Below are 23,128 nucleotides of genomic sequence, written 5' to 3'. Positions count from 1 at the left end.
GGCCCGGGCACTGAGGACGGCTCCAATTGCAGCGGAGCAACACCTCAGATGGGTAGAGCATCGCCCCCTGGTGGGCATGCTGGGTGGATCCTGGTCAGGCACATGCGGGAGTCTGTCTGTCTACCTCTCCACTTCTCACTTCGGAAAAATACCAAAAAAAATTTATTTCAAAAACATTAACTATCATACTTCTCAGGAGCATTTGGGAAAATGAAAAACAAAGCTGCCCCTGATTTTCTTTTTTTTTTTTTTTTAGATTTTATTTATTCATTATAGAGAGGAGAGAGAGAGAGAAGGGGGGAGGAGCAGGAAGCATCAACTCCCATATGCGCCTTGACCAGGCAAGCCCAGGGTTTCGAACCGGCAACCTCAGTGTTTCCAGGTTGACGCTTTATCCACTGCGCCACCACAGGTCAGGCTTTTTTTTTTTTTTTTTTTGCCCCTGATTTTCTGATCAAAGCAGGCGAATCTGAATAAATTATATGAACTAACTATGTATAAAAGAGATTTTTTTTATAAAACATGATAAAACCTGTGAAAAAGAAATCTGTATAAAATGTGAATTCTATGTTCACTGGTGAATTGACATAAGAGTTTGTTTCTGAGGAGCTAAAATTTATAAAAAAATGTTTAAGACTTTGCTGTGACAAGGATATGCCCCATATCCAATGCCAATTTCATCTTCGTTGTGCCTTTAAGTCTTTATTGAGTAATCAATGCTTAGAAAAAATCTGATTGACAGATCTGCAATAGTTTTATCAAGAACAGTCAGGGACATTTGGGAAAGATGTTAAACTGATACATGTTAATTAATTAATCACTATCTGAAACAGCATATGATGTTAGGAATTATATAACCAAGTTTAAACATGTTTGTTAATTTTTTTCCCCTTGCCACAAAAGAGAAACTAGGACATAGCAAGCAAGGAAAATAAGTGGCAAAGACAAAAAGTGGTAAGAACTTCTTATAAATACTCATTTTTAAGAAAGATATACATCTTTAGAGTATGCCTAATCAATAGTTTTTGAAATAATTAAGTTCACTTTAATAGTGTTTATAATATAGGAGAGAAAAATTAAGACAGGGCCAGGACAGTTGATTAACCTTTGGAAAAACAAACATATTTTTACCTTACACAATACAGAGTAAAATAAAATTCAGATGGGACAAAAAGTAACACCTAAAATTTACATAAACCCAAAATGAGTATTAGAAAATATAGCTGACTACTGTTGTACATGGGATAAACTTTTATGAGCATAAAATAAATCAAAGAAAATGATAAACAGTCTTGGTTACATTAAAAATGAACATTGGGCCCTGGCTGGTTGGCTCAGCGATAGAGCGTTGGACCAGCATGTGGAAGTCCCAGGTTTGATTTCTGGCTGGGGCACATAGGAGAAGCACCCATCTGCTTCTCCACCCTTCCCCCTCTCTTTTCTCTCTGTCTCTCTCTTCCCCTCCCACAGCCAAGGCTCCACTGGAGCAAAGTTGGCCCAGGCGCTGAGGAAGGCCCCATGGCCTATGCCTCAGGCGCTAGAATGGCTCTGATTGCAGCTGTGGAGCAATGCCCCAGAGGGGCCAAACATTGCCCCCGGGTAGGCATGCCGGGTAGATGTCTGTCTGCCTGCCCCCCCCCCCCTTCTCACTTCAGAAAAATGCAAAAAGAAAAAAGAAAACTGTTCGTTAAAAAATAAAAGACAAGTGAAAAACTGGGTCAGACTGGTGGTGGCAGTGGACAGAGTATCGACCTCAGACACTGAGGACTCTGAGTTCGCCAGCTTGAGCATGGGACCATTAATATGATCCCAAGGTTGCTGGCTTGAGCAAGGGGTCACTGGCTCAGCTGGAGCCCTCCCAGTAAAAGTATGTATGAGAAGCAATAGATGAACAACTAAAGTGCTGCAACTATGCATTGATGCTTCTCATCTCTGTCCCTTCTTGTCTCTCTGTCTCTCTATCAAGAAAAGAAAAAAAGTGGAGGGGGGGCCCTGGCCGGTTGGCTCAGTGGTAGAGCGTCGGCCTGGCGTGCAGAAGCCCCGGGTTCGATCCCGGCCAGGGCACACAGGAGAGGCGCCCATCTGCTTCTCCACCCCTCCCCCTCTCCTTCCTCTGTGTCTCTCTGTTCCCATCACGCAGCTGAGGCTCCATTGGAGCAAAAGATGGCCCGGGCGCTGGGGATGGCTCCTTGGCCTCTGCCCCAGGCGCTAGAGTGGCTCTGGTCACGACAGAGTGACGCCCTGGATGGACAGAGCATCGCCCCCTGGTGGGCGTGCCGGGTGGATCCCAGTCAGGCACATGCGGGAGTCTGTCTCACTGCCTCCCCGTTTCCAGCTTCAGAAAAATACCAAAAAAAAAAAAAAAGTGGAGGGGGGAAATATTTGCAAACATAAAGGATTTTAAAGAAATAATGAAGAAAATGAAGTAAACAGGAATCTTGAAAGGTGATTCACAAAGGAAATTCAAACCAGTAAATGCAAACATGTTAAAACTTGATTAGTAACCTAAAAACCACATCTGAAAAACATTTGACCATTAAATTGGAAATATAAAATTGTGTCAAAATGTATTCAGTTATCTACTATATTTCTGACCAAAAAGACAAAATCCCTGGTCTCATGGAAGATGGCACAGAAAACAACGCAAGAACTGATATTGTTGAATCAGATGAATATACAACAGACAGAGAAGCAGATGAATCAGCCCAAATATCCAACATAGAAGTACTGCATTAAACAAAGATACATGCTCAACTGAAATAGTATACAGTGACTAAATGTTATAATTTGAAGATTTGACAATATGGAAAATAGTCACAATGTATCAGAAAAAAATACAAGTTAGCCTGACCAGGCGGTGGCACAGTGGACAGAGCATTGGACTGGGACGCAGAGGACCCAGGTTCAAAACACCTGGCATGTGGAGGACTCAGGTTCAAAACACCGAGGTTGTCAGCTTAAGCACAGGCTCATCCAGCTTGAGCACAGGTTCACCAGCTTGAGCACGGGGTCACTGACTTGAGCCTAAAGGTTGCTGGCTTGAGCAAGGGATCCCTTGCTCTGCTGTAGCCCCCCGGTCAAGCCACATATGAGAAAGGAACCAATGAACAACTAAGGTGCCACAACAAAGAATTGATGCTTCTCATCTCTCTCCCTTCCTATCTGTCCCTCTGTCAAAAAAAAAAAAAAAATACAAGTTATATCAAATATTTTTTACAGTAGGACCCCTGGGATTCTCTTACCTTTGAAAAGTCCTTTGATACCTCCCATCTTTTTTACCATCTGTGCAAATTTGGTATATTGCGTCAAAAGTTCTTGAACATCTCTTGTTGAGACTCCTGATCCTCTTGCTACTCTTTGGATTCTTCCTGGTTGCTTACTAAAAACCTTGGCACCATCTGTACTGTCAAGTTCTGCAAACAAGGGTCAATTACTTTCACTTACATACAATTTACATTCATTGTCAAAGCAGTAAAGTGCAAATATCTTACACACATAAAAACAATTATAATGGTCAAACCAACAACAGCTTTAACAAATGTTATCATCTGCTCTGCTAGCCTGATTTTTAAAAGTTAAACACGATCAAAAGAATACTTGTAATATTCATAAGCTATAAAATAAAAAACCAAATATATGCGTATTTACCTTACAGTTTAAGTAAAATAGAACATTCTGAAAATATTTGAAATCCATGTCCACCCTTTCCATATCTCATTTCTATCTGCTCCTCAGAGCATGTAACAGCTAAAAGGTCTATTTCAAAAAAGAACAAACGTGCTCACCTCAGCTCTCAATACTATTAACATTTATATCATAAATTTAGGCATATAAGCAAGCAGCAGTAAGTAGTTCTACTTATAATCAATAGAATAATTGTTATATTTTCTATAATAAAGTAGTTACTACTAGTATTTTAATCCTTTCTGTAACATAAAGAATGAGTAATTCACTTTAGTGTTTTGATAACTCTTAGAATATGAGGTGCATTTCTTCTGGTGTTAGCAGCATACAGTCTCAGAAATGAGAGAGCCTTGAGTCAAATATTTATTCTGTTTGAATTTTCTATACAACATCTCCCCAACAGGTCATCTAGTCTCGATCTTAATATCCCCAGGAGAGATGATCCGCTATCTAAAATAAAGCAATTTCTGCCATCCTATTTTATATATTATTATGGAAAATCTTTTCACATATTAAAATGAAATATGTTTGCCTGGTTCTTCTTTCTATTTGCATAAATATCTCCTCACCAGGAACAAAGAATAAGGCTTTCAAATATTTCAGAGACACATGTTACCTATGAATTTTCTCTAGGTGACAAATATCCAACTTTTTTGACTATTCCTCCTACAACATAGTTTAGAACCCCACTTATCATCCTGACTTCCTAAATACAACTTCTAATTTGTTTCTGCTCTCTAAGCATACTGTCCAGAAGTAAACTGAAATCCAGGTGAAGTTTAATTTCTAATACAATACAAATAAAGATCAAATTGTCTCATAATAATCTTACAGTCCATTAAAACCTCCAAATCCATTTCATAAATGCAGCTTTTAAGCCACATCTTCACTATAAAATATTTAGGAACTGAGTATCATATTCCTTCCAAGCGCTCAAGTATACAGTACGAGAGAAAGAAGGTAAGCTAATAACAGCACATAATGGTAAACAATATGATAGAGTTAAACAAATTGCAGAAGGAGACATAATTTAAAGAAGACTGGAAGTCAGGAAAGACTCTATGTGGTGGAGTTAAAGGTTTCTCTTGAACTGAGTAGTCTCTCCTCCCCCAATTGATTTGAGAAAGGAAGGAGGGAGAAAGGAAGGGGGAAGGGAGAGGGAGAGAGAGATAAGCATCAACTTGTTGTTCCACTTAGCTGTGTGTGCAGTCATTGGTTTACTCGTATGTTCCCTGACCACAGCCTCAGTGTACTGGGACAACGCTTTATCCATTGAGCCAGAGCCTTTAAACAAGTAGTTGTCTTGAAAGACAAGATTGAATTAAGTTCAGAAGAGAAAAGAGCAAGGGATACACTAGGAAGTAGAACACAGATTCCTACAGTAATAATTGTGGGTAGAAGGAACCAAGCATGGGTAAGAAGAACTGAGAGACTTAAGAAGTTGCATAAGTAGATAAAGACAAGATTATAACAGAATTTATATGCCAGGCTTAGGAGTTTGGAATTCATCATGAAGACAATAAAAAAACACTGAAAGATTTTTGACCCCAGAACTATTTTAGAAAGACCATTCTTGTGGCAGTGAGGAAGAAAGGTTGAAAAGAAGAGTGAAAAAAGAGAAAGGATAATATTAGGAGGCTACTATAGCAATCCAGATAAGAAATGATGAGTGTATGAAGTAATGCAGGGGATCCAGAGGCAAAGAGAACAAGAAATAAATGAGAAATATTTTGGAACTAGAACTCACTAAAATCTAAGGCAATGTTAAGGTTTCTATATTCCACTTAAAAGAAGTAAAACACTGATACAAGTAGGTACATTAAAATAATGTTCAAATAATCCATGGGCAAGTAGAGAAAAGAAAGAATAATAAAATGGCAGAACTAAATCCTAATATGAGTAATATATCACCCACATCTGTTTTACTAGCTTCTGGCGTATCAATCAGTTAGATATATTATTAGAAGGTATTAAAAGAAAAAAACACCCCAATTGCAGGCTGTTGACATGAAACTCACATTAAATATGATATAGGTAGGTTAAAAAAAAGGATGGAAAAAAATACACAATGAAAAAACTGAAGGAAAATGAAAGTGGTTGTATTTATATCAAAGTACAGTGGTCCCTCGTTTATTGCGGGGGTTAGATTCCAGAATGCTCCATGATAGGCGAACTAGCGACCTTACTTTATTATTTATATATGTATTAAGGCTTTATAAACCCTCCCCACACTCTTATAAACATTTCCCACACTTATTTTCCTTATTTTACCACAAAAATAATTAAAATAATAAATATATAAAAATACCAATATACCACAAAATCCTGCAATATAGTGAAAAATCTATGATACAAAATTAGATATATATAATTTAAAAATCCGTGACACAGTGAGACTACAAAAAGTGAACCACGATATGGCGAGGGATGGCTATAGATCAAGAACAAAAGAGGATATTACATACATAATGATAAAAGGGTCAATTCACCAAGAAGCCATAATAATTCTAAATGTATATGCACCCAACAAAAGAGCTTCAAAATACATAAAGCAAAACTGACACAACTGAAAAAAGAAAATTTAGGCACTTCAGTAATTCTATCTCCACAATCAATAGAATCTCTAGACAGAAAACCAGGGGTCCCCAAACTTTTTACACAAAGGGCCAGTTCTCTGTCCTTCAGACCGTTGGAGGGCCAGACTACAAAAAAAAACTATGAACAAATCCCTATGCACACTGCACATATCTTATTTTAAAGTAAAAAAACAAAACGGGAACAAATACAATATTTAAAATAAAGAACAAGTAAATTTAAATCAACAAACTGATCAGTATTTCAATGGGAACTATGCTCCTCTCACTGACCACCAATGAAAGAGGTGCCCCTTCTGAAAGTGCGGCGGGGGCCGGATAAATGGCCTCAGGGGGCCGCATGTGGCCGTAGTTTGGGGACCCCTGCAGAAAACCAACAAGAATATACATCTAAATTGGCCCTAGTTTCTAGGTTGGGTGACTGAGGAGATAGATGGAAGTATCACCAAGGGAGAAGCACATTTTGGATCTGATATGACTCAGAAAACTTTCAAACATGAAAAAAAAAATGTCCACCATTTAGTGAACACCTAGAGAAAAGGTGATCTACAGGGTAGATTCTTAATCCAGAATAACTGAGTTTGAAGCCCACTCTACTCTCTAGTTAGTGATTTTAAGAAATTACTCAACCTCCTTGTATCTCAGTTTCCTAATTTGAAAAGCTAGATAACAATGGATTTTGACCCAAGAATTGTCCCTTAAGAGTTGTTGTGAAAATTAATTGGGTTAATATGTTTGGGGAAAACATTTTAAATGAGAAGAATATTAAGAAACACTACCTGAGGACAAAACCCTGTACCATATAATCACTTAAGAGGTACTGAGAAAGACCCTGGCCGGTTGGCTCAGCAGTAGAACATCGGCCTGGAATGTGGAAGTCCTGGGTTCGATTCCTGACCAGGGCACACACACAGGAGAAGCGCCCATCTGCTTCTCCACCCTTATCCCTCTCCTTCCTCTCTGTCTCCCTCTTCCACTCCCACAGGCAAGGCTCCACTAGAGCAAAGTTGGTCCCGGGTGGTGAAAGTGGCTCCATGGCCTCCGTCTCAGGTGCTAGAATGGCTCTGGTCTCATTGGAACAATGCTCCAGATGGGAAGAGCACTGCCCCCTAGTGGGCATCCCAGGTGGATCCCAGTTGGGCACATGCAGGAGTCTGTCTGTCTGCTTCCCCACTTCTCACTTCAGAAAAATAAAAAAATAAGTACTGAGAAAGAAACCCATGAAGAGACTGAGTTAACAAGAAAGCTAAGGGGTAAAAATGGGGAGATAGTATAATAGAAACTAAGAAAAAAGGTGATTAACATCCAATGTTGTATAGGTCAAGAAACAGACTATAAAGTATCCATTGGAGCAGACCAATAGGTTATTGACAATCATTGTATGATCTATCTCAGAGTTATAGTGGAGAAAAAGTCATACTTCAATAGTTTAAAAATATAAACTGTTCTTTAAGAACCTTATCTGAAAAGAAAAATAGAATAAAAGCATAAGGGAAAGCCTAGAATATGTGAGTATAAGAATATTTATACACTGATGAAGAAAATAAGTCAGTACATTTGAAGAGACTAGAGATACAGAAAATAATTTTATTGATGTTGAGAGATCCTTGAAAAAACTTAAAGAATGGTTAGCAAAAGATAAAAAGAATTCAATGCCAAAAGCCTGTATTTCTTTGTAAATAAGGCCAGAAGTCAAGCAGTAAAGAAGAGGGACTTAAAAAAAGGGTATGTTTGGTATACCTGCTGGATTGAATCAAAAAAGTTACTTAAAAAAATAAAGGAGTCATGGGACTAGAAATGCTAATGGAATGAAGACCAGATGAAAGACCTAAAGTACAGAAGGCAGTGATAATAAAGGATTAGAGATAGAGCAATGAATGTACTTTACCTGAGAAGCCGGAAAAGTAAACAAAATGCAAACATTGCTTAAACTATCCCTCTCTTATAAATCCCATTTCATGTTAGCATATTAGAGCTCTGAAGAGACTTCCAATAAATAAACTTGGTTGTTTTGTTTTGTTTTTTGACAGAGACAGAGAGAGGAACAGATAGGGACAGACAGACAGGAAGAAAGAGAGATGAGAAGCATCAGCTACTAGTTGTAGCACCTTAGTCGTTCATTGACTGCTTTCTCATATATGCCTTGACCTGGGGGCTACAGCAGAGCGAGTGACCCTTTGTTCAAGCCAGTGACTTTGGGCTTCAAGCTAGCAACCATGGGATCACAGATATGACCCCACATTCAAGCCAGCAACCCCTCATTCAAGCTGGTGAGTCTGCACTCAAGCCGGTGACCTCAGGGTTTTGAACCTGGGTCCTCCACGTCCCGGTCTGATGCTCTATTCACTGCGCCACTACCTGATCAGGCTAGTTGTTCTTTTATAACCCAGCATTCCACTAAATTTATTTCACTACAGAACTACCCTACTTTTTTCTTAATTTTTCCATTGATTTGAGAAAAAGAGAAGAGGGGGGGGGGAAGAGAGAAGAGAATGGGGAAAGAGGGGGAAGTGGAAAAGAGAGAAAGAAGAATCAACTTATTGTTCTATTTAGTTGTTCCATTTATTTGTTCACTCACTGGTTGATCCTCCTATGTGCCCTGACTGGGGACTGAACCTGTGACTTCAGTGTGCAGGGACAACATTCTATCCATTGAGCCACCTAGCCAAATCCAGAACTACTCTTTTAAAGTTCTTTCTTCCAACATCATGAAGAATTAGTGTTATTTCCATGGAACTCGTTCAGAGAAGCACTATACTAGACTTCTCTCTCAGTGAATTCCATCTACTAATCATTAACCTTTGAGTAAGAGCTTTCAAACAAATATAAATCTATCTAATAAAAGTCTTGCAATTTAAGTCTTTCCCCATCTTGTCCTCAAGACCATAGTAAAACTCTCAACTTGTTGAAATTCAAAACAAGTAATCTAATATCTTACCTTGATCATTCATACTATCCATTATGGTCATTAATTTTTTTAGCCTTGCCATTGATTCCTGTTCATTTCCTTTGCTCATAAAATCTGTTCCAAAACCAGGGATCATCCCCTAAGACAGATATATTTAAACATAAAATCAATAATAGCTTGAGATTGTTCACAGTATTGACATTTAATTATTGGCTTTAATATTGACACTAAGGTCTTAAAGTATGTATTTTACCCAAATATTAAAAGTAATTAAAGCAAGGGCATCTGTTCTTAAAATTTTAATAAAGAATAAAAGAAGTTAGGAAAAACTTTTTAGGGTAACTAACCAAGATTTGACTGAAGGGGCCCATTTTCATGATATTTTGAAATTGTTCATACATGTCTCGCAATGTAAACTGACCTGAAATACAATAAAAGTGAGTCAGATATATTCAAGAATGTACAGTTCATTTAATAAAACTAATCTTTTCCTTAATTGTGGATTCATCTTTATTTCTTTTTTTAAAACTTATTTAATGATTTTTATTTAGAGAGAGTGGTGGTGGGGGGAACAGACAAACAGAGAAACATCTATCTGTTTCTGTATGTGCCCTGACCAGAAATCGAAATGACAATTTTTGTGTATTGGGACAATGCTCTAACTCAGCCATCCGGCCAGGGCAATCATGGGTTCATCTTGAAGCACACTTATGAAATATCCAATCAATAAATATTCACTGAGCAGTTACTATGTGCAAGATGATAGAATGAATGCAATGGAGAATATACAGATACACAGACCCTATTCTAAAGAAACTTACACTCTATCAGAGAAAATGGAATAAAAAAATTCACAAGAAACTTGAAAACAAGGCAGAAAAACTGTACCTACTAGAATGACTAAAATTAAAAACTTTGACAATACCCAAAGTTAAAGAAGATGTGGAGCCCACAACAATCTTGAGAAAGGACAAAGCTGGAGAAATCATACTACCTGATATCAAACTATACAGGGCTATAATAATCAAAATAGTAAGGTCCTGACAAAAAAACAGCCATATAGATCAATGGAACAGAACAGAGTAACCAGAAATAAACCCACATCTCTATGGTCAATTAATATTTGACAAAGTAAGCAAGAACATACAATGGGGTAAAGATAGTCTATTTAATAAATGGTGTTGGGAAAATTGGACAGATACATGCAAAATAATAAAACTAGACCACCTTTTTACACCATACACAAGAATAAACTCAAAATGAATTAAAGACCTAAATGTTAGACTTGAAACCATAAAAATCATAGAAGAAAACATAGGCAGTAAAATCTCAGTTCTCATAGCAATATTTTTTTTCTGATATATCCCGAGGCAAGAGTAACAATAGAAAAAATAAATAAATGGGACATCAAACTAAAAAGTTTCTGCACAGCAAAGGAAACCATCAAAAAATAAAAAGACAATCCATTCAATGGGAGAACATATTCATCAATGATACATCTGATAAGGGGTTAACATCCAAAGTTTATTAAAAACTTATAAAACTCAAGACCAAAAAACCCAAACAATCTAATTTAAAAAATGGTCAAGAGCCTGAACAGATACTTTTCCAAAGAGAACATACAGATAGAAAATCGACATATGAAAAGATGTTAGAGTCATTAATCATCAGAGAGATGCAAATTAAAACTACAATGATATCACCTCACACTTGCCAGAATGGCTATCATCAATAAACCACTAAACAGTAAGTGTTGGCATAAATGTGGAGAAAAGGAAATGTTTGTGCACTGTTGATGGAAATGCAGATTCGTGCAGCCACTGTGGAAAGCAGTATGGAGTTATCTCAAAAAATTAAAAATAGAACTGCCTGATGAACCAGCAATTCCACTTTTGGAAATGCATCCGAAGATACCCGAAACAGTGATTCAAAAGAATATATGCCCCCCTATGTTCATTGCAGCAGCATTATTTACAATAGCCAAGATTTGGAAGCAGCTCAAGTGCCAATTAGTAGATGAGTGAATAAAAAAGCTGGAGTACACAATGGAATACTACTCAGCCATAAAAAGGAAGGAAATCTTACCCTTTGCAACAGCATGGGTGGACCTAGAGAGCATTATGCTAAGTAAAATAAGCCAGTCAGAGAAAAACAAGTACATGATTTCACTTATATGTGGAATCTAACGAACAAAGCAAAAAAAAAAAAAAAAAAAAAAAGATGTGGAACAAGCAGAACTTTCATATATTGCTAGAGAGAATGTAAAATAACAAAAACACTTTAGATGATTATTTGGGAGTTTCTTAAACAGCTTAATTGTCCATGAACGGGAAAATGGATAGACTGTGGATGATATACCACTTAGCCATGAAAGAACAGACTTCAGGTAAGTAAAACTACATGGACGAATATAAAAAATATTATGCTGAGTTAAAGAAACCAGATGAGGAAAAAAAAGGACATACCATAGAATTCCTATGATATGATATACTGGGAAGGGTAATAAACTTACTGGAGTAACGGAAATATTGTTTCGTGATGGAGTATGAATTATTGTGCATTTGTCAAAACTGATAGAATAATATCTTATGATCAGAGCATTTCATTATATGCAAATTAACTTCAATTTAAAAAAAATAGAATTAACAAGACAGGGGAGCAAAAGTACTTTCTATTTATGTCCTAAAGATATAAATGGAAAAGGTATTTGACTTTTAGCATTCTGAATTTGAAGTGGCAGTACAATATTTTTAAAAAGAAATGTACCAGTAAGCAGCTAAAAACTCAGAATTAAACGGTGGTAGAGAAGATTAAAGCTGAAATACGTATCTGGCCATTACACAGAAGAAACAACTGAACCTACGATAATATAGGAAATCCACTTTCATGGAACCTAAGTAAAAAGTCTGAAAATAGAAAAGGCATATAACACCATTAACTATTGGGAACCAAGGAAAAAGAAAGATCACTATATTTGAAAATTAGGAGGTCCTTGGTGACCTCAGATATAAATAAGATGTTAAGAGTAGAAGCAAAATGCAGAGAGAAGTAAGGAATGACCAGGAGTCAGAAAGTAGACTGACTAGGAGGAGTATGTTACCCACTTTAGTGTGGTGGTGAAAGCAGTGGTAGGGCTAGTTAAGATAGTAGAAGGCAGGGGGACAGAATTAGGCACTAAAGGAGAGATTCTTTCATTCAACAAGTATCTACTAAAGACCAACTGAGTGCCAGAAACTGAAGTAGATACTGTGAACATAAAACACGAAAAATATAGCTGTGAAATCTCCCTTCTTCTTCAAGCAGGGAAGACATCAAATAATTGGGATGAGTAATACAACAATTACAGGGTGAAATGGAAACAAACATCAAAAGATTCTACTTAGCCTAGGAAGCAGGTAAGTAGTTGCTAAAGGACATTTAGGGAGAAACCTGAAGTATGAGCAGAATTAGCTAGTTTGGCTGAGGAGAGGAGGGTAGAAGTAGAAAGAAGAGAAGATACCTAACAGGCAACTAGCAAGGGCAAAGGCCCAGAGCTGAGGGCTGGCAATATACCTTTGAGACACTGAGAGAAATTCAGTATGACTGGCACATGGAATGCTAAGAACAGTGTTAAAACATACCATGGAAGAGGTGGGCTAGATTGTAGTCATTTTAAAACATTCTAAGGGCAATGGGAAGCTAATGAAAAGATACTAAGAAAGGTAGTAATGGGATCAGATTTGCATTTTGAAAGAACATTTTGGCTGCAATATAAAAAATAGATCCAAAGGGGAAGAGTATAAGAAGCTAGAAGATGTTAAAAGACAGAACAGTCTCACCAGGTGGTGGCACATTGGATATAGCATCGAACTGGGACACAGAGAACCCAGGTTTGAAACACCGAGGTTGCCGGCATGAGCGCAGGCTCATCTGGCTTGAGCACAGGATCACCAGTTTGAGTGAGGGGTTGCTGGCTTGAGCGTGGGATCACAGACATGACCCTATCGCCGCTGGCTTGAACCCAAGGTCACTAGCTTGAGCAAGGGGCCACTCGCTCTACTGGAACCCCCTGGTGAAGGCACACATGAGAAAGCAATCAATGAACAACTAAGGTGCTGCAATGAAGAATTGATGCTTCTCATCTCTCTCTCTTCCTGTCTGTCTATCCCTATCTGTCCCTCTCTCTGTTTCTGTCACAAAATATAAATAAATAAAAATTGTAAGTAAACAAACAGAATAGAAGAGAATGTTCTAACTTTTAACCTGTTTTACTTCAAGGAACCCAATGAAAGCCTCAATTTTAACTTCAAGACAATTTAATTATAAGAAAAAATAAAACGTAATTTTATAATTGCTCAGATGTCTGAGGTTTTGCATGTTTAGGTTTCACCTAAAAAATAAACACTTGAGGAACTGACTTTAGCAACAGATTTATCATTTCAAACAAATTAATACTAGTTTTATTAAAAAGAAATCAAGAGAAGATATCTGAGAGAAAATGCTTTGGCTACTCATATACCATGTTTCAACTTCTCTATAAGTGCTTCATTGTCATCCAACTTCAACTCGTTGACTTTATCTATCAGTCCTTCAATGTCACCCATACCTAGAATACCCCAAAAAATAAAATTAGCAATAGCATACTTGCTTTACATTATACAAAATACATGCACATGCACAATTACCCTGTGAGATAAGCAGGTCTGTTATTTCTATTTCACTTTATAGGTGAGAAAACTGAAGCTAGAGAGATTAAATGGTAAAGCAGGGACTCTGGCTGAGGGTTGAATTTCAAATTCCAAGCTCCCTCTAATACCTGGAGACATTACAAAAGTTTTACCACTGCTGTTACTACAACCACGTATATTTCCAAAGCTCATGTTACCACTCTCTACACAAGAAGCAGATAACCATCATCCCTATTTTACTGGTGAGGAAAATAAATCATAGAAGAAAATGATTTCCTGAAGTAGGTACTGAGAGCATAGAGTAAAAATACTAAACTGCCCTTAAAGATTCATGCTATTTCTTGAAGGTTTCTGTGTATCCATCACCACCATACATACCAAGAAGTTTGCTGATAAAAGGCTGTGTTTTGAAGGGTTCAAAGTCATCTATATGTTCCCCTGTACCAATGAAAATAATTGGACTTTTTGTGGCAGCAACTCTGCAAAAATAAAACAAATGACTCGCATATTTCAAAGTTAATTAGACAAAGGTACATAGCTCAAGTTTCTTTTAACTAGTTAAAACAGAACTATATATCAGAGGGACTCTAAAATTGTTTCTACTTAAAGTTCTTTTATAGGCCATATTAAATCCATTATTGGAATATATTTTAAATGATTAATAAGAAAGCCAAACACACACACACACACACCATATAAGCATAAGACGTAGGACAAGAGCATCAATGATACTTACGCACTGAGTGCACCACCTCCTTTTGCATGGCCATCAAGTTTTGTCACTATTACTGAGGCTACATCTACTTTATCTTTAAAAGCTTTAGCCTGAGCTTCACAAGCCTGTCCAATGGAGGCATCCATCACATAAACAATGTTATCAGGTTGCTAGAAAATTTAAATAGGAAAGATAAATAATTTTCCTGATTTTCAGCAATTTCATCATTAGAAACTATACAAAATATTTATTATAAATAATTACTCATTCAATCAATAAATATTAATTGAGGAAGCACTAATTATTAGGCACTATTTAGGTACTAATACAAAGAAATGAACAAGAAAGTCCCTGTCCTCATGAGACTTACATTCTACTCAGAGGAGACTGGTATTAATAGGCAAATAAACATTTCGTATGTACAACGATTAAAATAGAATAGAGAATGTCATTTTTGAGGTGTGAGAGACTTCTTTAACAGGGTAGTCAGGAAAGGCCTCCCTGGAGGTAACATTTGAGCCAAAACCTCAATAAACAGAAAAAAGTTATATAAAGATCTGGAAGAACTACATTCTAGACAAAAAGAACAAAAAGTAAATCAGAGAATAATAAAACGTAGAAGAGTGTACATGGAAATCAAAATAAATAAAATAGAGATGAAGATATTTCCCTAGCTCTGTTCAACTGGGTCAAAAAAATAGTACTGCAGCCTGACCTGTGGTGGCGCAGTGGATAAAGTGTCGACCTGGAAATGTTGTGGTCGCCAGTTCGAAACCCTGGGTTTGCCTGGTCAAGGCACATATGGGAGTTGATGCTTCCAGCTCCTCTCCCCTTCTCCCTCTCTGTCTCTCTCTCTCTCCCTCTATCTCTCCTCTCTAAAAATGAATAATAATAAAAAAATGGCATTGCTATAAAGAAGCTTATGGCCCTGGCCAGTTGGCTTAACACTTGAGTGTCAGCCTGGCATGTGGAAGTCCCAGGTTTGATTCTCAGTCAGGGCACAGAGGAGAAGTGCCTATCTGCTTCTCTACCCCCTTTTCCCCTCCCACAGCCATGGCTTGAATGAGCAAGCTGGCCCTGGGTGTTGAGGATGGCTCCATGGCCTCACCTCAGGTGCTAAAATAGCTCAGTTGCCAAGCAATGGGACAGTGGCCCCAGATGGGCAGAACATCAGCCTGAGACAGGGGCTGCTAGGTGGATCCTGTTGGGGTGCATGTGGGAGTCTGTCTCTCCACCTCCCTTCCTCTCACTTGATTTAAAATAAAAAAAAGAGGCCCTGGCCGGTTGGCTCAGTAGTAGAGTGTTGGCCCGGTATGTGAAAGTCCCTGGTTCAATTCCCAGTCAGGGCACATAGGAGAGGCACCCATCTGCTTCTCCACCCTTCCACCCTCTCTTTTCTCTCTATCTCTCTCTTTCCCTCCCGCAGCCAAGGTTCCATTGGGGCAAAGTTAGCCTGGGTGCTGAGCATGGCAGCATGGCCTCTGCCTCAGGCGCTAGAATGGCTCCAGTCGCAACAGAGCAATGCCCCAGATGGGCAGAGCATCGCCCCCTATTGGGCATGTTGGGTGGATCCCGGTTGGGTGCATGTGGTAGTCTGTCTGTCTGCTTCCCCGCTTCTCACTTCAGAAAAATACAAGAAAAAAAAGAAAAAAAGAAAAAAAGAAAAAGGAAAAGAAAAAGAAACCTATTAGTATTAACTATTAACAAAAGAATCACTGCCTCTACCCCAATGGTACAACATGGGTTTGAAATGTGCTACAGATTACCTATAAACTACCTGTCCTCCCAAAATTTATTTATTTATTTATTTTTAATTTTTTTACACAGAGAGAGTCAGAGAGAGGGATAGACAGGGACAGACAGACAGGAACAGAGAAAGATAAGAAGCATCAATCATCAGTTTTTTGTTGTGACACCTTAGTTGTTCATTGATCGCTTTCTCATATGTGCCTTGACTGTGGGGCTACAGCAGACTGAGTAACCCCTTGCTCGAGCCAGCGACCTTGGGTCCAAGCTGGTGAGCTTTGCTCAAACCAGATGAGCCTGTGCTCAAGCTGGTGACCTCGGGGTCTCAAACCTGGGTCCTCCGCATCCCAGTTTGACGCTCTATCCACTGCGCCACCGCCTGGTCAGGCACTTCCATCAAATTTTAAAGAGACACTAAATGATGATTAATATTTTGAAATGCATCATCTTGAAAATTTCTGAAACCCATTTAAATGTTTCTAATTTAATTTAAATATTTACAGAAAGGAAATTCAATAGTTATTAAAGATTAATTCTTAAATATTTTGGGGTTTTTTTTGGTTTTATTTATTCATTTATGAGAGAGAGAGAGAGAGAGAGAGAGAGAGAGAGGAGTGAAGGGGGAGGAGCAGGAAGCATCAACTCCCATATGTGCCTTGACCAGGCAAGCCCAGGGTTTTGAACTGGCGACCTCACTGTTCCAGGTTGACACTTTATCCACTGCGCCATCACAGGTCAGGCCCATTATTTTTTCTCATACATACTAATAAGATGAATGAGACAGGAAATTATTTTTCTGATACTTGCTCATAAAAATTTCATATTTAATGTAGAGAGGATTAAGTCCTTATCATATAGATGGAGGTGCCCAAAACAAAAATAAATAACTTAGAATCTGTCTTCCAGGCAAAAAATAATTTATACAAAACATAAATTCAATCAGGGTTTACAATGAAATTAACTAAACTCTTTATAATGTTAAATTAAAGCAACTTACTATAGCATTAGCAACTTGAAGCATTTCTTCAAACAAAGAGTCTTCCTGTTTATGACGGCCACTTGTATCAACAATAATAATTTCAAAATTTTCATTTTTGAATTTCTCCACTCCTTCAGAGGCAATGATAACAGGATCCATTTCCGTATAGCTATTTAAGATGAACAAATGATTTAACACCCACAACAGCAAAACTTCCAAATACTAACTATAAGGAATTGTTATATACCTTTAATCTACTCTGGAAAAGTCATAATGATCTCAATTTCAATTGAGAAGATAAAATCTAGTAAGTGTCAAAAATAGTAATTTACTTCTAGATCAGCATGTAGTATCCAGTTTTTCAACTACAAAATCCTGTATGATCCTCCTGCATGTCTTTTCTAAGTTAGTTGTGTTTCCTTTAATTTTTTAATACAGTAATTGAATTTATATTACCTTGTGCTTCACACATTTTCTTTAATACAGTAATTGAATTTGTGTTACAAAATGTTTCACACATGCTTTTTCATTTAACACCTTTTTGTAGGCATTACAAAAACTATTAAATCTCCCTGTACATGACTTTCAGTCTATACAGCATTCCATCAGATGGTTATTCTATCATTTAAGGTTTCTCCAATTTCTACTGTAGGCCATTTAAGGTTTTTCCAATTTCTTGGTATTAAAAATATAGCCAATATGAGAAGTACATTAATATTGTTTCTTTGAAATTGTTATGACACACTTCTACAGGTTAAACTTGAATAAAGTGGTCTGATCATTTAGACTTTTGGTTTTTAAAATGAAAATGTCAACCTGACCAGGTTGTGGCACAATGGATAGAGGAGCGTCAGCCTGGGATGCTGAGGAGCCGGGTTGAAGCCCTGAGGTCACCAGCTTGAACACTGGCTCATCTGGCTTAAGCACGGCCTTATTCAACTTGAGTGGGGGATCATAGACATGACCCCAAGGTCGCTGGTTTGAGCATGGGCTTACCAGCTTGAGTGTGAGTCACTGACTTGAGCAAGGGGTCACTGGCTCAGCTGGAGCTTTCAGGTAAAGGCACATATGAAAAGCAATCAATGAACATCTAAGAGTGCCACAACTCCAAGTCGATGCTTCTCACCTCTCTCCTTTCCTATCTGTCTATCCCTGTCTGTCTCTCTCAAACAAATAAATGTCCACTTTAATCTGCTAGGCTGAATCAGAGGAGTCGTGTTATAGTAATAAAAATTAACAAAAAAAAGTTAACAATTTATTAAGTATACCCCCACATTGTCCCAGGAAGGATATAAGCTGTAACTATATTATTAAAATGTAGATTAAGAAATTATGATTCTATCAATAAAAATTTTCTGATTTTAAATATGCAAGGACTATCAAATAACTTTCCATGCAAAATGTAAAATTAAGAGTTTAGATAGGTTGACGAAGTTATTCTTAATACTCAATATTTTCATATATCTTGTGAAATCTACAATCACATGGATTATTCTCCTTGACTGCTCAACATCCATGTTAACTTTTTAGTTGTATGTGTGAAGAAAACAAAAGGAATGTTCTCTTTTGATTTAGTACTCTTTGGCATTCAGTGGTCGGCAAACTGCGGCTCACGAGCCACATGCGGCTCTTTGGCCCCTTAAGTGTGGCTCTTGGGTCAGCTTAGGAGTACCCTAATTAACTTAATAACAATGTACCTATCTATATAGTTTAAGTTTAAAAAAATTGGCTCTCAAAAGAAATTTCAATCGTTGTACTGTTGATATTTGGCTGTGCTAATGAGTTTGCCGACCACTGGCATAGATTAACTTCTACAGAATAGCTGTAATTTCAAATCATTGCAATGCAATGTAAGAAAATGCTTTAAAAATTAGAATTTAGTCAAATGTGCTATTTTTTTTTTTGTACTTTTCTGAAGCTGGAAACGGGGAGGCAGTCAGACAGACTCCCGCATGCGCCCGACCGGGATCCACCCAGCATGCCCACCAGGGGGCGATGCTCTGCCCATCTGGGGCGTCGCTCTGTCGCGACCAGAGCCACTCTAGCACCTGGGGCAGAGGCCAAGGAGCCATCCCCAGTGCCAGGGCCATCTTTTGCTCCAATGGAGCTTAGGCTGCGGGAGGGGAAGAGAGAGACAGAGAGGAAGGAGAGGGGGAGGGGTGGAGAAGCAGATGGGAGCCTCTCCTGTGTGCCCTGGCCAGGAATCGAACCTGGGACTTCCGCACGCCAGGCCGACGCTCTACCACTGAGCCAACTGGCCAGGGCCAAATGAGCTATTTTTAAAATTACTGAATTGTAATGAAATCTTTACCATTCACATCCTTGCCTTCCTCCTTCCCTCCCTCCCTTCCTTCTTACCTCTCTCCCTTCTCTTGCTCTTTTTCTTGAAAGTTTTTATATGTGGGTCCAGTATATAGGATAGTGATCTAATTTGGAACAAAGACTAAGCAATTTAAGCTGATGAAGGAATGCCATTAGTTTGAAATTGGGCTCATAAAGTATTCAATTACATGATTATGTGGAAAATCAGGTCACAAAACAGTGTATATGCAATAATCACTTTATTATTAAATATACCTAGTTTTAATTATATAGAGTATATTTGTGTGAGCACATGTGTATCTAAGAAAGATTTAAAAAGAAAGTTAAATAAATAAAATGTGACCAGATAGCAGAAAATAAGACAAAATGAGGCACTTGATTATCAAAATAAAAAACAAAATCCCACCTTCCATAGAATGGAATTCTTGCTTTAGTAGCATTCTGTTTTAGTTGGTCAAAAGCCCCTAGAAGATAAAGAGTTAATGAGTCTTCAACATTCAAAATTAAAATTATAAAAAAAAAGTTTTCAAATTTCAATACATTACCTGCTCTAAATGTGTCTGCACATATCAAACAGGTCTTCCAACCTTTCCTCTGATAATAATAGGCTAACTGGGAAAGAAAGATTGAAATATATATAATACCAACAAAAACAAATTATTATATATATACTTTTTCTTCTATTTATCCTTGTTATTTGCTTAAGGAATTAAGTAAAACTACCCATATTCTCCTAAGAGTAATGTTATTAAATTTTTAAATAGAGCAACTTTCCCAAAGAGTTTAAATTTTAACTGCCATACAATCACATTCAAAGGATATAAGACAATCAAGCAACAAATGACTATAGTACAAAATTAGTGTTAAGTAAAAAATAACATAATCCTCTAAGAAATGACCTTTTCCTTTTTCTAAACAAAATAGTTAAGGCTTGTGAAACAAAAGATGGTAACAAAGAGTAGGCACCCAATTCTGGAGGAAAGGGTGGTATAATACATTAAAAATTAGCATAAGAATATATAAAATGAAGATCTATATTATGCCGGGTGTAACAATGTGAAAAAGGTGTATATGAGCCATAGGAGATAAGATAAATGTTCCATTTTTTTCCCCCTCTAAAAAATCATATACTCATCTCCTTAAAGGACAGGAAGTCTTTTCAGTAAAAGAAATAACATAGTTATACAAAAGTCTATTACTCTTACAAAAAACAATCACAAAAGAGACTATGGGATTACTTTTCTTTATCTTATAAAAAGCTATTACAAATACATAACAAATACATTAAGTAACAAAACTGTAAAGCAACAATACTATAAAGGGTGGCTTTAACATAAGATTTGATTTATATAAACCTATCTTCTCTATTTTAAAATTAGGTATAATTTACCTTTGAACATGTGGTAGTTTTACCACTCCCTTGCAATCCAACAAACATGATCACATTCTGTTTTCCTTTAGTGGGTGTCCATGCTTTAACCCCAGGGTCTACAAGCTACGTTCCAAAAATAAAATAAGCATAAATTCAGGTTAACACATGCTTACATTCAAAACCTCTTTCCACAACTTTTAAATTGTAAAATTAATTTAAGGACATGTGGTATTACAGGTAACCATATGTCTACCATTCCAATACAATTAATTCTATTTCCCTTTGTACACACAGTGAAATTTACACTATGTTAATCACAAAGTTACACTATGGGCCTGGGTAACTTTCAAGTCACATACTAATATATTTTATTAATTTACCACAAGGTGGCATATACATCTTGTTATATAATTTCTTCTTCTTTTTTTTTTTCTTTTTTGAAGCTGGAAACGGGGAGAGACAATCAGACAGACTCCCGCATGCGCCTGAACGGGATCCACCTGGCACGCCCACCAGGGGCAATGCTCTGCCACGACCAGAGCCATTCTAGTGCCTGGGGCAGAGGCCAAGGAGCCATCCCCAGTGCCCGGGCCATCTTTGCTCCAATGGAGCCTTGGCTGCGGGAGGGGAAGAGAGAGACAGAGAGGAAGGGGGGGGGGGAGTGGAGAAGCAAATGGGCGCTTCTCCTATGTGCCCTGGCCGGAAATCGAACCCGGGTCCCCCGCACGCCAGGCCGACGCTCTACCGCTGAGCCAACCGGCCAGGGCCTAATTTCTTCTTAGTAACCAATAACATTCTTGGAAGCAGTTATCAACTCTAACCTGAGATATCAAAGTAAATGCTTTTGCAAGTTGTCTGCAGATAGAGGCCATAGGAATCATCTTGTGCAATTGTGGTTAATTTTTCTTCTATCGGTGTATGGTAACAAGAAAAGTCTACATAATTGCTCTTGGTTTGTATATCAAGAATCTCTTATTTGTTTGCAATTCAACAATCATTTTGTTATTTTCATATGATATAGCTTTGTGACTTTTAAGTCACAATGAGCTATAATGGTAGGGTTTGGTGTATTTGTAATAATGCTTGTTTTTTCTTTGCTTCTTAGATTTATATACCTATCAGAAGCCTAAAATATGAATTAAAAAGCATATAAAAATAAAAGAGCAGTATGACTAAGAAGCATTAGCGGTAATAGATCCAAAGATTCTTTATTAGAATCTGACTTAAACAAAGATCATCCAATAGTATTTACCTGATGACGCATATATATTATTGACTGCTACAATGAATTTAGTGGTAAATCATCATCAGATGAGGATTCAGAACCACAAAAAAATTTTTTGCCAGGTACAAGGGGTTCCAAAAATAAAAGGTTAAAAATTCAACATATATCTATGCTTAACGCCAAGCACAAACTGTTTCAGTGAATTACATACTTAAGCTTATATAGACACAAGTGCAACATTGTAAGCCATTGTGACTCCAAAGTCACAAAACATATTCATTATAATAAAATCGTTGAAACTGCTGAATTGTTAATTTGTACTTATTTGTTGATTTTACATGTCATAATTTTTTTAAAGTCATGAAAAGAATTTGGCTCATAGAAGTATAAAATAACACATTGCAAATTCATAAGCAAGCCTATATACTTCCAAATCAATTTGAGTAAGGATTTCAAAACATTTTTAGGACAAAGTAGAATGTGAATAATATGTGAGACCAATTTTAAGCCAAAGGAGCAATCTACATCAGCACTGCAGAAATATAAAAATCTATCCACAGGCCACATATGAGTTTTTAAATTTCTAGTAGTGACATTTAAAAAAGCAAAATACAATTTATATTAATCTTAATATTTTATTTATTTATTTATTTTAAAAATAATTTTACTTTTTAATGGGGTGACATCAATAAATCAGGATACATATATTCAAAGATAACAAGTCCAGGTTAACTTGTCGTTCAATTATGTTGCATACCCATCACTCAAAGTCAGATTGTCCTCTGTCACCTTCTATCTTGTTTTCTTTGTGCCCCTCCCCCTCCCCCGTTCCCTCTCCCTTTCCCCCCTCCCCCCCAAAACCACCACACTCTTATCAATGTCTCTTAGTTTCACTTTTATGTCCCACCTACGTATG

General features: G+C 37.4%; 1 protein-coding gene across 2 annotated transcripts in view; it reads right to left on the bottom strand.

The window, feature by feature from the left end:
• The window catches only part of SRP54 (signal recognition particle 54), a 58,627-nt gene that overhangs the window by 8,676 nt on the left and 26,823 nt on the right, over positions 1-23,128 (bottom strand). Inside the window, exons 5-14 of one of the 2 annotated variants that reach the window (XM_066277738.1) lie at positions 21,006-21,110; positions 20,161-20,227; positions 20,022-20,079; positions 17,312-17,462; positions 14,590-14,738; positions 14,232-14,332; positions 13,685-13,771; positions 9,534-9,607; positions 9,217-9,325; positions 3,243-3,413 (exon numbers count right to left, since the gene is read on the bottom strand). In XM_066277738.1, the coding sequence (XP_066133835.1) occupies positions 3,243-3,413; positions 9,217-9,325; positions 9,534-9,607; positions 13,685-13,771; positions 14,232-14,332; positions 14,590-14,738; positions 17,312-17,462; positions 20,022-20,079; positions 20,161-20,227; positions 21,006-21,110 (1,072 nt within the window). The remainder of the gene's footprint in view (positions 1-3,242; positions 3,414-9,216; positions 9,326-9,533; positions 9,608-13,684; positions 13,772-14,231; positions 14,333-14,589; positions 14,739-17,311; positions 17,463-20,021; positions 20,080-20,160; positions 20,228-21,005; positions 21,111-23,128) is intronic. The other variant, XM_066277740.1, reaches the window with a different exon arrangement.

Source organism: Saccopteryx bilineata, chromosome 4, assembly GCF_036850765.1.
Source record: "Saccopteryx bilineata isolate mSacBil1 chromosome 4, mSacBil1_pri_phased_curated, whole genome shotgun sequence".
NCBI lineage: Eukaryota > Metazoa > Chordata > Mammalia > Chiroptera > Emballonuridae > Saccopteryx > Saccopteryx bilineata.
Note: the sequence above shows the minus strand (reverse complement) of the source record. Positions and strands in the feature narration are given on the sequence as shown.